This window comes from Scyliorhinus canicula, chromosome 2 (genome assembly GCF_902713615.1).
Source record: "Scyliorhinus canicula chromosome 2, sScyCan1.1, whole genome shotgun sequence".
Classification (NCBI taxonomy): Eukaryota; Metazoa; Chordata; class Chondrichthyes; order Carcharhiniformes; family Scyliorhinidae; genus Scyliorhinus; species Scyliorhinus canicula.
This window is the reverse complement of record NC_052147.1, coordinates 84,335,365-84,352,742: the sequence shown is the minus strand read 5'-3', so window position 1 is coordinate 84,352,742 and position 17,378 is coordinate 84,335,365. Positions and strand designations below refer to the sequence as shown.

At 48.1% G+C, this 17,378-nt stretch overlaps 1 protein-coding gene across 1 annotated transcript in view; it reads right to left on the bottom strand.

The window, feature by feature from the left end:
* The window catches only part of zfyve1 (zinc finger, FYVE domain containing 1), a 166,018-nt gene extending 148,953 nt beyond the window's left edge, over positions 1–17,065 (bottom strand). Inside the window, exons 1-2 of the mRNA XM_038781653.1 lie at positions 16,293–17,065; positions 9,464–9,968 (exon numbers count right to left, since the gene is read on the bottom strand). Coding sequence (XP_038637581.1) covers positions 9,464–9,968; positions 16,293–16,793 — 1,006 coding nt within the window. The 5' untranslated portion in view covers positions 16,794–17,065. The remainder of the gene's footprint in view (positions 1–9,463; positions 9,969–16,292) is intronic.
* Between the last annotated feature and the right edge of the window lie 313 nt (positions 17,066–17,378).

Sequence of the window (17,378 nt, the reverse complement as noted above, 5' to 3'; positions counted from 1 at the left end):
GGTCTTATGAAGAAAGGTTGAGGGAACTAGGGCTTTTCTCATTGGAGCAAAGGAGGATGAGAGGCGACTTAATTGATGTGTATGAGATGATGAGAGGGATAAAGTGGACGTCCAGCGACTTTTTCCTCGGGTGGATGTAGCTGTTACAAGGGGGCACAATTATAAGGTTCATGGTGGAAGATGTAGGAGGGATGTCAGAGGTAGGTTCTTTACTCAGAGAGGGGTTGGGGCGTGGAACACACTCCCAGCTATGGTAGTGGAGTCGGACACTTTAGGATCTTTCAAGCGGTTATTGGATAGGCATATGGAGTTCACTAGAATGATTGGGTTGATTTGATTTCAGTTTCAGCCTAGTTTGGCACAACATCGTGGGCCGAAGGGCCTGTACTGTGCTGTACAGTTCTATGTCCTATAATGGTTTCCCTTTACAATCCCAGTTCCTTCCTCTCCCACAAACTTGCAGGACCCTACTCCATTTCGGACAAAGTAAGCCCCTCTGTGTACAAGATAATGTGCCCCAATGGTAAAACTGGTTGGTTCCACATCAACCAGCTCAAATGTAGCCACTCCCACCACACCTCCTGAGCAATAGCAGACGATTCCACCCCGCCCATTGACAACCTAGTTCAACCCTCCCCCAGCCCTGACAGCACGTCCATGCCCACAGACCCGACCTTGTCTCCACCCACAGATTAGACATTCCATCATGAGCTTGACTCCGACGACAGCGCCAGCCTCCCCGAACTGACCACGATCACTGACCACTGGTACAATATCCCCGGCCCCAGTCACTCCAGCCCCCGGTACCATGACCAAGACATGTTTGGCCCCCTATTCCCCCTTCCACAGCCAGAACCACCGCCACTGCCCGACAACAGTAACTTGCCCTTCACTGCCACCGCCCCTACGCCTCATGACAAACGAACCCCTTTTTGGCACCGCGAAAACTCTTGTAGACTGGTTAGACATGACGATTCGGATTCTACAACGGCCCACGCAGCCAAGGCACAAAAACAGCGGACACGAGTCTGGCAACCGGGAGATGGTGATGATTCAAATTCTGACTCTATTAATGGTAATCCTTTTGCAACGCTTTTTGATACAGAGCCCCGAGGTGTCCAGATGATGAGAAAAAGACACCGCATAAGAATTACGGTGTCCTACTCTCTGATGGAGCCTGCCCATCTTTTTATTTTCCTTCTTTCTTTCTTGTTACATGGTTTTAATTAATGTCAGCTTGACACCAAATTTCTTGATAGAGTCATAGTTACTCTTCCGACGCCATTTACTGACCAATGGCCATTAAAGGAACAATTGTTAGATTTCACATGTGTTACAAATTCTTTCCTTCGTTTAGGTCACCCAGGTAGTGAATAACGGCACTAATCCCCGCACTGCCTGAGGACCCCAAATGCATCCGGTCAGTTAAAGTGGGGTAGTGGAGCAATGGCACTGATCCGAGGATTCCACCCATTCTTGCCCTTGCCCACACGCACCTCATGTTCCCGTCACTTTGAGTACTCTGGAATAGTTCTTTACACTGTCTTTGGCAGGTCTTAGTTTTCCCTTCTCTGTTCTTTTATTGTGGTTTAAAGAATGCCCTTTGCCACAGTCTGTACACCCATCCCTTTACCTTCCGCGGCCCTCTGGTCGTTCCCCACCTGCTATTTACACATTTGACACACTTGGTAGCCACATATGCTGCTACACGCGAACTACCTCTGGACCCTGGGATGATGAAACTCTATAAAACTGGCCGCCCTAAAATTGGCTAGTGAGATGAGCCTCAGCCATCACTGGTTGCAGTAAAGGAAAGACTGGACGGAGAAATTGTCCGCCCACTCCCCGCATCGATCACCAGCTGTGAGAATCTCTGCACTTACAAAAAATTTTTTTTGTCAATGTCTTGTCTCTCAAACTGTTATTTCAAAAAAAAATGAGGGAGTCACACATGGTGACGATTCTAATGGGTAATTGAAGTTGAGGAGAGAAAGACAAATAAAAGAGATATTAACTACAGATAATAACAGATATTATGCTTGCACCCCCAGGAATATACAGAAAACGGAAGACAGAAGACAAGATGAAGAGAGGACCTACATTGTGATCATCGCTGGACTCCTACAACTGCGCGCATTACAAGCCTCTGTACCACACACCACACAGCCCCGAACACCACCACACAACATGGCACCTCTAGCCCGGACACCACACCACACAGAGATAGACAATGAAACCCCATTTGGTGCGAAAATATTGCCAAATGGAACCCGCTTTCATACACAGTCGAGGCCCTTCTGGTAAAGGCAATAATCTGCAGTGTCATCCAGACCCTTAGACTCCGCAAATGGAGGAAAAGAGGCTCCCGCTCCCCCCGAAAGATACACTCCGAGCCCCTTCTTTGGAATTCACCCAACTCAACAAACACTGTAATCGCTGCTAAAAATAAAGACCGTATACCTCTGTAACTTTGATAGATTAAGTAGAAATGTGATGCTACTGTTTTGAAATCTTGTATTGTACATAAGTTCTGTTTGATATTTGCCAGCAGCATGAGTAGCTTAGATAGTGTTAGTTAGATATTCAATTGTGCGGAACATGTTTTATAGTATTTTATGAATGTATGATGTGTTAATAAAAATGTTAGGTAAATGCTCCAAAAACATAGGACAGAGTAATGTAGAACCTGTCCTTGACTAAGGGACAGCACGGTAGCATGGTGATTAGCACAATTGCTTCACAGCTCCAGGGTCCCAGGTTCTATTCCTGGCTTGGGTCACTGTCTGTGGAGTCTGCACATTCTCCCCGTGTCTGCATGGGTTTCCTCCGGGTGCTCCGGTTTCCTCCCACAGTCCAAAGATGTGGTTAGGTGGCCATGCTAAATTGTCCTTAGTGTCCAAAATTGCCCATAGTGTTGGGTGGGGTTACTGGGTTATGGGGATAGGGTGGAGATATGGTGTGGGCTTGGATAGGGTGCTCTTTCAAAGAGCCGGTGCAGACTTGATGGGCCGAATGGCTTCCTTCTGCACTGTAAATTCTATTATTCTAAGGGTAACCGGCACACCAGGGATGGATAAGGGATCAACAGTGTGACCCACCACGCTTTGCGTTCAGGAACAAGAGGATGGGATGTAGCGATCTCACATGGCCACCTGCAAAGGACCAGGTAGGTAGTCAGATTTTAGAAAGGAGTAAAAGCAACATGGTTATTGTGATTAGACACTTTATCTTCCCCAATACTGACTGGGACTCACTTAGTGCTAGGGGCTTGGTCAACCCAGAACTCAGACAGACCCAGAGCTTGTGTGTGTATTTGCAACCCAGAAAGCTAGACGCGATCGAAACCCCTGCTCATTTGCATTCGAATGGCCCATTTCCCCAGAACAAAAGAACTGTACTCAGGTAACCAAACTAATTGGCGCCACTCTCTTTACTCAGGGAGCCCAAACAGCCAAGGCCAATGACCGCTAAGGACACGCCCAGCCATCAAGGCACCCGCCCCTTTATTGGCCAAAATCAAAGGCAGTGATCAAAGCCTGTCGAATTATTGGGTCCAAGTTAAGGACCGCCCCAAAGAGTGCAAAATCCCAGAGGGTTAAGATACACAGCCATGTGCCCGGTCTCTCTCTGATCCGGCCTATGCCGACACAAGTGCAGCATAACGACCAGACAGACAAAATTCAAGGCCAACGATCGCTACCAGATGGATGAGCCCAGCAGAAACAGCCACTTCTTCCACCCAGCTATGCAAGATCCGGACAAAGGCCTTGTCCATCTGCATTGAACCGGTTGCCCTCAAGTTAAGTATAGGTTATTGTAGTTGTTAGGTGTAGTTTAACTTGTAGTGTTTCGTGTTGCATGTCGAAGTAATCCTTGAGTGTAAATAAACCATCTTTCACCTTCTGGCCTATTGCACCGGAACAATAGGTCAGAAGGTGAAACAATTGATGGAGAACTGGGTTTTAGGGCCACTATGGCTCGGAGGAAGGGTGGACAGGGAGATGTTGCTGAAAACAGCGGGACTGGTGGCCTGAAGTGCATATGTTTTAATGCAAAAGTATAACAGGTATGGCAGCTGAACTTAGAGCTTGGATTAGTACTTGGAACTATGATGTTGTTGCCATTAGAGAGACCTGATTGAGGCATGGACAGGATTGGCAGCGAAACATTCCAGGATTTTGATGTTTCAGGCGGGATCGAGGGGAAAGTAAAAGGGGCAGAGGAGTTGCGCTACTGGTTAGGAAGAATATCACAACTGTACTGCGGGAGGACACCTCAGAAGGCAGCGAGGCTACATGGGTAAAGATCAGGAATAAGAAAGGTGCAGTCACAATGTTGGGGGTTTACTACAGGTCACAAAACAGCCAGCGGGCGATACAGGAGCAGGTAGGTAGTCAGATTTTAGAAAGGAGTAAAAGCAACATGGTTATTGTGGTTAGACACTTTAACTTCCCCAATACTGACTGGGACTCACCTAGTGCTAGGGGCTTGGACGGGACAGAGTTTGTAAGGAGCATCCAGGAGGGCTTCTTAAAACAATATGTAGATCGCCCAACTAGGGAAGGGGCTGTACTGGACCTGGTATTGGGGAATGAGCCCGGCCAGGTGGTAGCGGTTTCAGTAGGGGAGCACTTCGGGAACAGTGACCACAATTCAGTAAGTTTTAAAGTGCTGGTGGATAAGGATAAGAGTGGTCCTCGGGTGAGTGTGATAAATTGGGGGAAGGCTAATTATAACAATATTAGGCAGGAACTGAAGAACCGAGATTGGCAGCGGATGTTTGAGGGTAAATCAACATCTGACATGTGGGAAGCTTTCAAATGTCAGTTGAAAGGAATTCAAGGCCGGCACGTTCCTGTGCGGAAGAAGAATACAGCAAATTTCAGGAACCTTGGATAACGAGTGATATTGGAGGCCTCGGCAGAAGGAAAAGGAGGCATTTGTCAGGGCAAGAAGGCTGGGAACAGACGAAGCCTGTGTGGAATATAAGGAAAGTAAGAAGGAACTTAAGCAAGGAGTCAGGAGGGCTAAAAGGGGTCAGGGAAAGTCATTGGCAAATAGGGTTAAGGAAAATCCCAAGGCTTTTTACACATACATAAAAGCAAGCGGGTAGCCAAGGAAAGGATTGGCCCACTAAAAGACAGGGGAGGGAATCTATGTGTGGAACCAGAGGAAATGGGCGAGGTACTAAATGAATACCTTGCATTAGTATTCACCAAAGAGAAGGAATTGGTAATGTGGAGTCTGGAGAAGGGTGTGTAGACAGCCTGGGTCACATTGAGATCCAAAAAGAGGTGTTGGGCATCTTGAAAAATATTAAGGTGGATAAGTCCCCAGGCCTGATGGGATCTACCCCAGAATATGAAGGAGGCAAAAGAGGAAATTGTTGAGGCCTTGACAAAAATCTTTGGATCCTCTATGTCTACAGGTGATGTCCCAGAGGACTGGAGAATAGCCAATGTTGTTCCTTTGTTTAAGAAGGGTAGCAAGGATAATCCAGGGAACTACAGGCCAGTGAGCCTTACGTCAGTGGTAGGGAAATTACTGGAGAGAATTCTTCGAGACAGGATCTACTCCCATTTGGAAGCAAGTGGACGTATTAGCGAGAGGCAGCATGGTTTTGTGAAGGGGAGGTCGTGTCTCACGAACTTGATAAGAGTTTTATGAGGAGGTCACAAAGGTGATTGATGCAGGTAGGGCAGTGGATGTTGTTTATTTGGACTTCAGTAAGGCCTTTGACAAGGTCCCTCATAGCAGACTGGTGCAAAAGGTGAAGTCACACGGGATCAGAGATGAGCTGGCAAGATGGATACAGAACTGGCTAGGTCATAGAAGGCAGACATGATGTGGAGATGCCGGCGTTGGACTGGGGTGAGCACAGTAAGAAGTCTTACAACACCAGGTTAAAGTCCAACAGGTTTGTTTCAAACACGAGCTTTCGGAGCACGGCTCCTTCTTCAGGTGAATGAATTCACCTGAAGAAGGAGCCGTGCTCCGAAAGCTCGTGTTTGAAACAAACCTGTTGGACTTTAACCTGGTGTTGTAAGACTTCTTACATAGAAGGCAGAGAGTAGCAATGGAAGGGTGCTTTTCTAATTGGAGGGCTGTGACTAGTGGTGTTCCGCAGGGATCAGTGCTAAGACCTTTGCTGTTCGTAGTACATATAAATGATTTGGAGGAAAATGTAACTGGTCTGATTAGTAAGTTTGCGGATGACACAAAGGTTGGTGGTATTGCGGATAGCGATGAGGACTGTCAGAGGATACAGCAGGATTTAGATTGTTTGGAAACTTGGGCAGAGAGATGGCAGATGGAGTTTAATCCGACAAATGCGAGGTAATGCATTTTGGAAGGTCTAATACAGGGAGGGAATATACAGTGAATGGTAGAACCCTCAAGAGTATTGACAGTCAGAGAGATCTAGGTGTACAGGTCCACAGGTCACTGAAAGGGGCAACACAGGTGGAGAAGGTAGTCAAGAAGACTTCTTGACTAGGGGCAAGGGGCAGAAGAAAGGGGCAGCAGGGTAGCATGGTGGTTAGCATAAATGCTTCACAGCTCCAGGGTCCCAGGTTCGATTCCCGGCTGGGTCACTGTCTGTGTGGAGTCTGCACGTCCTCCCCCTGTGTGCGTGGGTTTCCTCCGGGTGCTCCGGTTTCCTCCCACAGTCCAAAGATGTGCGGGTTAGGTGGATTGGCCATGCTAAATTGCCCGTAGTGTCCTAATAAAAGTAAGGTTAAGGGGGGGGGGTTGTTGGGTTACGGGTATAGGGTGGATACGTGGGTTTGAGTAGGGTGATCATGGCTCGGCACAACATTGAGGGCCGAAGGGCCTGTTCTGTGCTGTACTGTTCTATGTTCTAAGACATTTGGCATGCTTGCCTTCATTTGCCTGGGCATTGAGTATAGGAATTGGCAAGTCATGTTGCAGCTGTATGGAACATTAGTTAGGCCACACTTGGAGTATAGTGTTCAATTCTAGTCACCACACTACCAGAAGGCCTTAGAGAGGGTACAGAGAGATTTACCAGGATGTTGCCTGGTATGGAGGGCATTAGCTATGAGGAGAGGTTGAATAAACTAGGTTTGTTCTCACTGGAACGACGGAGGTTGAGGGGCGACCTGATAGAGGTGTACAAAATTGAGGGGCATAGACAGAGTGGATAGTCAAAGTCAGAGACTTTTTCCCAGGGTGGAGGGGTCAATTACTAGGGGGCATAGGTTTAAGGTGCAAGGGGCAAGGTTTAGAGGAGTTTTACGAGGCAAGTTTTTTTTACACAGAGGGTAGTGGGTGCCAGGAACTCGCTACCGGAGGAGGTGGTGGAAGCAGGGACGATAATGACGTTTGAGGGGAAACTTGACAAATACAGTGAGCCCTCCCAGGTTCGATTCCCGGCTGGGTCACTGTCTGTGTGGAGTCTGCACGTCCTCCCCCTGTGTGCGTGCGTTTCCTCCGGGTGCTCCGGTTTCCTCCCACAGTCCAAAGATGTGCGGGTTAGGTGGATTGGCCATGCTAAATTGCCCGTAGTGCCCTAATAAAAGTAAGGTTAAGGGGGGGTTGTTGGGTTACGGGTATAGGATGGATACGTGGGTTTGAGTAGGGTGATCATGGCTCGGCACAACATTGAGGGCCGAAGGGCCTGTTCTGTGCTGTACTGTTCTATGTTCTACATGAATAGGATGGGAATAGAGGGATGCGGACCCCGGAAGTGTGGAAGATTTTAGTTTAGACGGGCAGCATGGTCGGCGCAGGCTTGGAGGGCCGAAGGGCCTGTTCCTGTGCTGTACTTTTCTTTGCTCTTTGTTTATACGAGAGGCGAGAAACTGTCCTTGACATCAAGGCAGCATTTGACTAAGTGCGGCATCAACAAGTCCGAAATCGCTGTTACTTCACCGTCACTGGCCCTTCCTAAAAGCATTGTATGTGTTTCTACACCAGATAAGCTGCAGTGATTCAAAAAGATGTCCACCACCACCTTCTCGACAGCAATTCGGGATGATCAACAAATGCTGCCTTGCCAGCAATGCTCACATCCCATGAATGAATAAAGAACCCTATTCAAGTGAGTGATGAGTATTCCACCTTTCTTGGTGGTCTGAAGGTTTGCAGCGTGAGGAAATAATACTGTGTAGCCTCTGTACTTATCTTGTAGCAACATGGATAAATATGGCTAGTCCAGTTAAGCTAATCGTCAATGGTAACCTCCAATCATTAAACTCAGTGATGTGATGAGATGCAAAATTAAGTAGAGATAATTAAACTTTTTCCATTGGCGATGATAAATTCTTGGCACTTAACTGTAATAGTCCAACTACTTGTCAACTCCTCTTGTAAGCTGACTTGGTCTGTTCCACTATTGGAACTAAATCCACCAGACCTTCTCCAGAAGGAAAGAGCTTTGAAGAATCAGCTCAAGATGATTAAATTGAGAACACTCCTCAGATGAACTCTAGTAGCAATGTGCTGATATTATTGGCCTTCCTGAATAAAAACTTGTCGCTACTTGACATATGTGTGTTCTGTCAACTGGATATATTATAGGGCAGCACGGTGGCACAGTGGTTAGCACTGCTGCCTCACGGCGTTGAGGACCCGTGTTCAATCCCGGCCCCACATCACTGTCAGTGTGGAGTTTGAAGATTCTCCCCGGCTGTGTGGGCCTCACCCTCTTAACCCAGAAAGATCCGCAGGATAGGTGGATTGGCCATGCTAAAATTGCCCCTTAATTGGAATTTCTTTTTTAAACTGGCCTTGATGGTCACTGGTAAAGGCCCTCTAGATTCCAGAACAAGGAGCCATTGGTAATGTGAAATTGACTAGTCAATTTTCTTTTCGTATCAGAGTGGACAGCAGAAAATTGAAAAGAGAAAACATAGGCTCATAAAATTTCACATCTAAACATCTCTTCCATTCAACGACATATTTATTGAAGTTCAATATTACCTCAACATCAATGTTAGTTTAATTGCAGAGCCTCAGTTGATTCATTTCGCTTTTAGAATAGAAAGGCCACAAGGCCACACGGTAATATAAAAATACTGGGGTTGAACAGAGGACTTTATGGCCAAAACGCTCTGCTACCTCAAATGTGCTCAGCATTGGTTCAGATAGCTTGTTTCATAAATCCTTTTAGATAAGTTTCCAATACTTACTAACTACATTACGGGGTGGGAAGAAGATCTAGTTAAGTGATGCACTTGACCGGTTAGCACTGTGGCCCCATGGCGCCGAGGTCCCAGGTTCAATCCCGGCTCTGGGTCACTGTCCATGTGAAGTTTGCATATTCTCCCCGTGTTTGCGTGGGTTTCGCCCCCACAACCCAAAGATGTGCAGGTTAGGTGGATTGACTACGTAATTGGAAAAAATGAATTGGATCTAAAAAAAAATTTTTGTTTTTTGTTTTTAAAGTGATGCACTTGACTATCCAGATCTAATAACATTAAGAGATTTTTGTACAACTTACCAGATCCCAATAATTTTGTATGCACAGTCTCATGGAAGATTATAACTGATGGTCCCAGAGTAGATAACGGAACATCCAATCCACATCTTGCAGTGGTAGCTTTCAACTCTTTTGTGAAGTGTTTAAGGTAGGCTTCAGATGCATCACCGAGAAACTTAAAGAGGTCATTGTGTAATCTGTCTGCATGCGTTCTGTAAATAACTATATCAGATATAGCAAGTACTTTAAGTAGCAATCTTGTTCTTTGACTTAGGTTGACAGTCGCTCCCAGCAAACCTTCAGTATCTATGACGACAACATGATGAACAGGATCATAGGCTGCCCATACTCCTACTGTGCATGACTCCTGGGCTGGAGAGGTCTTGAAAACTTCACGTCCATAGAAGAATGTATGGTTAAGGGTATGAGATTTACCATCACCTGTGTTACCAAAGATTGAAACCACCTTGAGGTTTTCATCTGCTTTGCAATCAAGTTTCTGAATAAATTCTTCTTCATCTGCCACCTAATAAATAAAACATTTGACAAACTGCAATTACTAGGGAAAATTCAACTAAAATTTCCAAGATTTCTTATATGGACGAGAAAACAATACACAAAAAAATGCATTTCAGACATAGCATCTCAAATTTGTCCCTTCTGCCACCTTTCAAATCACATTTACACAGGCCACAGATCATTGATGAACCCATACTAATTCTCTATCTATGCTACCAAGAACCAGCTCCAAGTGTTACAACAGCAGTAGTATTAATTTCCACATAATCCTGGCAGGCAAGCACTTGGTCATCACCAAGGCTTCCTCTCCAAGGGTGACAGAGCTGAGATCAAACATTTAATGGTGCATTTGGGGTGGAGGCTAAGGGGCAATGGTGAAAGAACATCAAACGACATTCCCACTTTATAACATTAGACCAAAACCCAACAGAAACAGTAACTTAATTTATTTGAAGTATCATTGTCAATTTAAGATGTTAGACTTACTGGTCTATAATTCTCTGCTTTCTCTCTACCTCCACACAGCAATCACCTAATCTCCCAAACTGAAAAACAACTTGGGCTGGATTCTTCGGTCACCGATGCCAAAATCGCGTTCTGCGAACAGCCAGAAAATCCATGTTTTCATCCAAACAGAGGGTGGCGCTGCTTTAACGATGCTCCGCCCCTCCTGCGCCACATATCGACGGCCTCAGGCCATTGCCTGAAGCCCACCCCCTGATGCTCTGCCCCCGACCAGCCGAGTTCCCGATGGTGTGGGTCTCTCATGGTCTCACCTGTTGGGAACTCGCCGTGGCGGTAGTGACTAAGTCCAGCGCTGCCACAGTCGGTAGAGGGCTGGTCAGCGGGTGGTGGGGGCATTATTTGGGGCTGGGGGTACTGGGGAGTGGGTGGTCCGGGGCACGTGAGTCGACCAAAGGGGGGGAGGGACTATTTTGTGAGCCGGGTCCGCGGACTGCATCTGCCATGAAGCGCGGCGCGGCCACGGACCCGGGAATTCTCCGGGGCATATCGGCAGTTAGAGCTGGGTGCTCGATGCTGCCCTCCTGATAGCCCTCAGCAAAACGGGGAATCGGTGACCATTTTGCTCCAGTTTTCCTGGCGTAAAACACCACTGTTCCCACGCCGGTGTGGGGACGTAGCTGAGAATCGGAGAATCCAGCACCTTAACTCTGGAATATGAAAAGTACATTAACTCCCCCAGGGAATTTCCCAGGCAAACCACTATGCATTAGCCCAAGGTCAAAAACATATTCCTTCATCAATTTCACTTCCTGGCTGCTTAAATCAACCAGGTCTTGCAGAACAGAATTATTTTGAAACAAACGCATTCTAACACAAGACATTTAGGGGGCGATTCTCCGATCGCGTTTCATGACGGCACGAACATGCCCCCAGCGCGACTGATTCAGTGCAAGAAAAGTGGGCAGCAGTGGCGCCGCGAGAAACGCGGTGGACGTTGCGAAGGACCAGTAGCGTCATTGCGCGTGCGTGGATCGGCACACAGACACAGAGGTCAGACATTACATAGAATTACATAGAATTTACAGTGCAGAAGGAGGCCATTCGGCCCATCAAGTCTGCACCAACTCTTGGAAAGAGCACCCTACCCCCTACCCAAGGTCAACACCTCCACCCTATCCCCATAATTCAGTAACCCCACCCAACACTAAGGGCAATTTTGGACACTAAGGGCAATTTAGCATGGCCAATCCACCTAACCCGCACATCTTTGGACTGTGGGAGGAAACCGGAGCACCCGGAGGAAACCCACGCACACACGGGGAGGACGTGCATACTCCGCACAGACAGTGACCCAGCCGGGAATCGAACCTGGGACCCTGGAGCTGTGAAGCATTTATGCTAACCACCATGCTACCGTGCTGCCCCAGGAAGACTGGGTATGTGGGGTAATGCCTGTTTAATTGTTATTGTATATTCTCTTTTTGCACTATGTTTACTCTAGTTTGTTTAGTTATTATGGTTACTACTGTTTTATTATGAAAAATTCTGCGAAACCTTAATAAAAATACTTTTTTAAAAATGGAATAAATGTTTCCCCTTAGTGGAGGAGTCAATGACCAGGGGGCATACATTTAAAGGAAGGGGCAGGAGGTTTAGAGAGGATGCGAGGGGAAAACCTTTTTACCCAGAGGGTATTGGGAATCTGGAACTCACTGCCTGAAAGGGTAGCAGAGACCCTCATAACATTTTAAGTATTTGGATGTGCATTTGCGATTCCAAGGCTGCAAGGCCATGGACAAAGTGTTGGAAAATATGATTAGAATGGTTAGGTGGTTGCTTTTGACCGGTGCAGATGTGATGGGCCAAAGGGCCTTTTCTGTGCTGTATCATTCTATGACTCTTATGCTGAACCTTTCTGAAGCTCTGACTAAAGGATCACATCCAAGTATCACATCTAATTTTGGTCACCATACTTTAGGGAGGTGTCAAGGTCTTAAGAATGGGCAGATGAATTTTCACAGAATAGTTCCAGGAATGAAGGACTTTAGCTTACAAGGCTAAGTTGGAGAAGCTTGGGCTGTTCTTGGAGCAAATTAGATTGAGGAGTGAATTAATGGAGGTGCACAGATTATGATGGGTTGTTAAGTTAGACAAAGCGGTTCAAGGACTAAGGGACAACGATTTAAGGTTTTGGGTGAAGAGTTGGGGGGGGGGGGCGGGCACAGGGGGCATTCTTGCACCACCCTCCCGAAAATGCATCTGGAACTTTGCCTATAGAAGGCAATTGCACTGCCACTGGAGATTAATATATTTGCATGGCTATAGCAAAACCAGGAATCGGACTGACTGGATTGTTCGACAGACAGCTGACATGAGATAACAAGGTTTGATGGGGTGATACCTTCTGTGGTGAATGTATTATACTAATAATCCACCAATGTATTTCTATCTGCGCTGTCGCACTTGTATTTGTATATTTGTATCTGTGCCATACTGTTGCCCTTGTGGGCTTCTCCTACGGGCCATTGTATGGCATTATCCATAGGGGAACATGTTGGGGAATGTATGGGCTCCGCCCATGGCTCCTCCCCCTTGAAGGAAAGTATAAAGAGCAGTCGACCTGCAGGCAGTTCTCAGCATTGGTTCAGTCGCAGGCAGGCACTGTTCTAAGTTGATTAAAGCCTCGGTTTACTTCTACTCATAGAGAAATACAGCACAGAACAGGCCCTTTATCTCGAGTGAATTGATGGTCGCATCACCTTCTCAATTTACCCTGCTACCTTCAAAGACCTTGTGCATATACCCTTTTGTGCATATACCCCATGTTCCTCTGCCCTGAAGCCCCTTTACGATTGTAACATTTAGTTTATATTGCCTCTCCTCATTCTTTGCACATCTCCACCTTAAAATTCATCTGCCATTTTCTGCCCATTTCACCATAGAATTTACAGTGCAGGAGGCCATTTGGCCCAGCGAGTCTGCACCAACACTTGGAAAGAGCACCCTACCTAAGCCCACACCTCCACCCTATCCCCATAATCCAGTAACCCCTGCCTACCTTTTTGAACACTAAGGGCAATTTAGCATGGCCGATCCACCCAACCTGCACATCTTTGGACTGTGGGAGGAAACAGGAGCAGCCAGAGGAAACCCACGCAGACACGGGGAGAACGTACAAACTCCACACAGACACTGACCCAAGCCGAGAATCGAACCTGGGACCCTGGCAGTGGCGTGCAGAGGGGGGGGCCGACGGTGCGTTGGCTATTGCTCTCCCCAATGTCACCCAGATGCCTAAATTTTTCCACCTGAATTTAACAAATTGTTTTGCTAAGGGGGGGGGGGGGGGGGGGGGGGGCGTCACAATCAAATCCAGTGACTACCGACATGTACCTTGTGTCAGGGGGAGGTGACTGCGCTCCCAGACTCCCCCGCGGTGGGGAAACCGCTCTATCTGCCGCGCGGGCGGGCGGCCCGGGACTGCGCATGTCCAAGGGAGGGGGAGCTCCTCACATGCAGGGAAAAGCCCCGCCCCCTGATCTGCGTGCTGAGATGTTGACCAATGAAAAAAGATTGAGGACCGGAGGGACTGTGGTTCTCCAGCCAATCAGAGCTCCTCACATGCAGGGAAAGGCCCCGCCCCCTGATCTGCGTGCAGAGATGTTGACCAATGAAAAAAGATTGAGGACCGGAGGGACTGTGGTTCTCCAGCCAATCAGAGCTCCTCACATGCAGGGAAAGGCCCCGCCCCCTGATCTGCGTGCTGAGATGTTGACCAATGAAAAAAGATTGAGGACCGGAGGGAATGTGGTTCTCCAGCCAATCAGAGCGCAGGCTTTGTGTGAGTGATAATTGTGCTTTCACACCGACGGAATCTTCCTCCTGTCTTCAACATCTGTGAGTAAAACACTTTCTTTTCTCCCCCTTTCCATTTCTTTTTTAATTCTGACCATCAATTGGTCACTTGCAGCAACTGAAGGGAAAGGAAGTGAATCCAGGGAGGGTTCAGACTCTGGAAAGCTTGGCCCAGGTCTCTCTCTGAAAAATATTGACATCCTTTGCTCCCTCAGTTTGACACATGAAATGAAATGAAAACCGCTTATTGTCAGGGGCTGTTTAGCACAGGGCTACATTGCTGGCTTTGAAAGCAGACCAAGGCAAGCCAGCAGCACGATTCGATTCCTGTAACAGCCTCCCCAAACAGGCGCTGGAATGTGGCGAATGCGGAATGTGACAATAAGCGATTTTCATTTCATAAGTAGGCTTCAAATGAAGTTACTGTGAAAAGCCCCTAGTATTGACCAGGACACGGGGGTAACTCCCCTGCTCTTCTTCAAAATAGTGGCTGTGGGATCTTCAACATCCACCTAATAGGGACAGACAGAGCCTCAGTTTAACAACTTATTTGAAAGAAGGCTGTTCTGACAGTGCAGCACTCCCTCAGTTCTGAGTGTGATTAGGGATTCAGTCATTCACCCCAACTGCTGACACACCAGCGAGTTCACTCTGGGGAGAGGCTGTTCACCTGCAGTGTGTGTGGGAGGGGATTCACTCAGCCATCCATCCTGCTGAGACATCAGTGAGTTCATACAGGTGAGAAGCCATTGACCTGCCCTCTGTGTGGTAAGGGATTCAGTCATTAATCCCAACTGCTGAGACACCAGCGAGTTCACACTGGGGAGAGACCATTCACTGCTCTCTGCACACAGCGGTTTAGAACATCATCTACACTGAAATGAAAATCACTTATTGTCACAAGTAGGCTTCACTGAAGTTACTGTGAAAAGCCCCTAGTCGCCACATTCCGGCGCCTGTTCAGGAGGCTGCTACGGGAAGTTATATTCAAAATGTTTTCCTTTCTCATAATATTTCTCAGTATATTAGGCCTTATACTTGAGTCTTGATACTTGAACGAGCAGCACGGTTCAATTCCCGTACCAGCCTCCCCGGACAGGCGCCGACATAGAACATAGAACAGTACAGCACAGAACAGGCCCTTCGGCCCTCGATGTTGTGCCGAGCAATGATCACCCTACTCAAACCGACGTATCCACCCTATACCCGTAACCCAACAACCCCCCCCCCCCCCCGAACCTTACTTTTTAGGACACTACGGGCAATTTAGCATGGCCAATCCACCTAACCTGCACATCTTTGGACTGTGGGAGGAAACCGGAGCACCCGGAGGAAACCCACGCACACACGGGAAGGACGTGCAGACTCCGCACAGACAGTGACCCAGCCGGGAATCGAACCTGGGACCCTGGAGCTGTGAAGCATTTATGCTAACCACCATGCTACCGTGCTGCCCCATGGAATGTGGCGACTAGGGGCTTTTCACAGTAACTTCATTGAAGCCTACTCGTGACAATAAGCGATTTTCATTCATTTTTCATTTCTTTGGGGCATACAATTAAGATTTGCCCCGGGCATCACCAGACCTCTGCACGCCACTGGACCCTGGAGCTATGAAACAACAGTGCTAACCACTGTGCATCTCCATCCTCCATCCTCCTGATGTCTGTTGCCATCCTGCTCATTGTTTACCAGATCAAGAGTTTTGTGTGGTATTTTACATCCGATTTTTGAGGGTCCGTCTGTACATTAACCGTGCAATCCTCGTGAACGCTCTCCGTTACTTCAAAGAACGCGATTGAATTCGTCAAACGCGATCTGTTTGTAACTAATCTTTAAGCCATATTTTCCAAGTGTCAATTAAATTTTATCCCGTATTAATTTCGTTAAACATTTCCCCACTCGACTGGCGAATCTGTTATTCCAGTGTTATCCCTTTCACTGTAGTATTTGTGCAATATGGGTGCTGACAGTTTCGACTCTCTCCCTGCAACAGCCCCACTTTGTTTACCTGGATCTGCTCCTTCTCGTCCACGAGTAGGAAGCTGCTGACAATTTGGCTCAGCCTCTTGTCTAGTTGCTGGCTCTGTGCTTCTCCCTGTTCTCCGGGCCCGGGCTGTGGGTAGCTACTCAGAGGGTGCTTGCGCCTACTGGGGTGGCTCCGGCGCTGGCACTCGGTGCAGAGGTTAACCTTACAGCTCAGGCAACGGGAGGTGGCCCTATGGCGGGCGGAAGGCCCAGGCCCCGGGTTGCTGCTGCACTGGTCACAGTATGGGATGTGTCCTGGCTGCAGACGGCTCCGCTCATGGTCCCGGAGCCGGGCCTGTGTGTGCAGTTCCCTATCACAGAGAACACACTGCAGGCTCCCGCACTCGTCACACTCAAAGGCCGCCTCCGAGCCGCTGCACGCATAACTCTCCTGACACCTCAGCAGCTCGCCTGTCCCTGCACTGGAGCTCGAGGCAGCAGCGGAACCTCCACCCGGCCTTTCAGACCAGTTCTGGCCGCTCATTCTATCTCAGCAGCCAAACAAAGTTCCAGGCCTCTGCTTCTCAACGGAGCCGTCAACCTATACTTCACCGAAATGGGGGTTCGGCTCCACTCGGCCGATCGCTCGGACTCGGGTTCGGCTCCTCTCCGCCGATCGCTCGGACTCGGGTTCGGCTCCTCTCCGCCGATCGCTCGGACTCGGGTTCGGCTCCTCTCCGCCGATCGCTCGGACTCGGGTTCGGCTCCTCTCCGCCGATCGCTCGGACTCGGGTTCGGCTCCTCTCCGCCGATCGCTCGGACTCGGGTGCGGGTTCGGTTCCGCTCGGCTGTTGGCGTTGGTGTGAGAGTTAGAGCAAGCGTGGGAGAAAGTGAGCCTGCCAGTGAGAGAAAGAATGTGAATGAGAGAGAATGTGAGTGTGACAGAGTGAGTGTGTGAGAGAGTTGTGAAATACAGAGTGATTGTGGGCGGGATTTAACGGAAACCTTTCTGTCTTCTTATGCTCTTAACTAAGCTGTTTCTTTGATGTTCACTCTGACAAAGGAAGGTTCAGGCGTGGAGATAACTTCAACACATTTATTAAACTATTTACAATTCTCCTACTCGGAT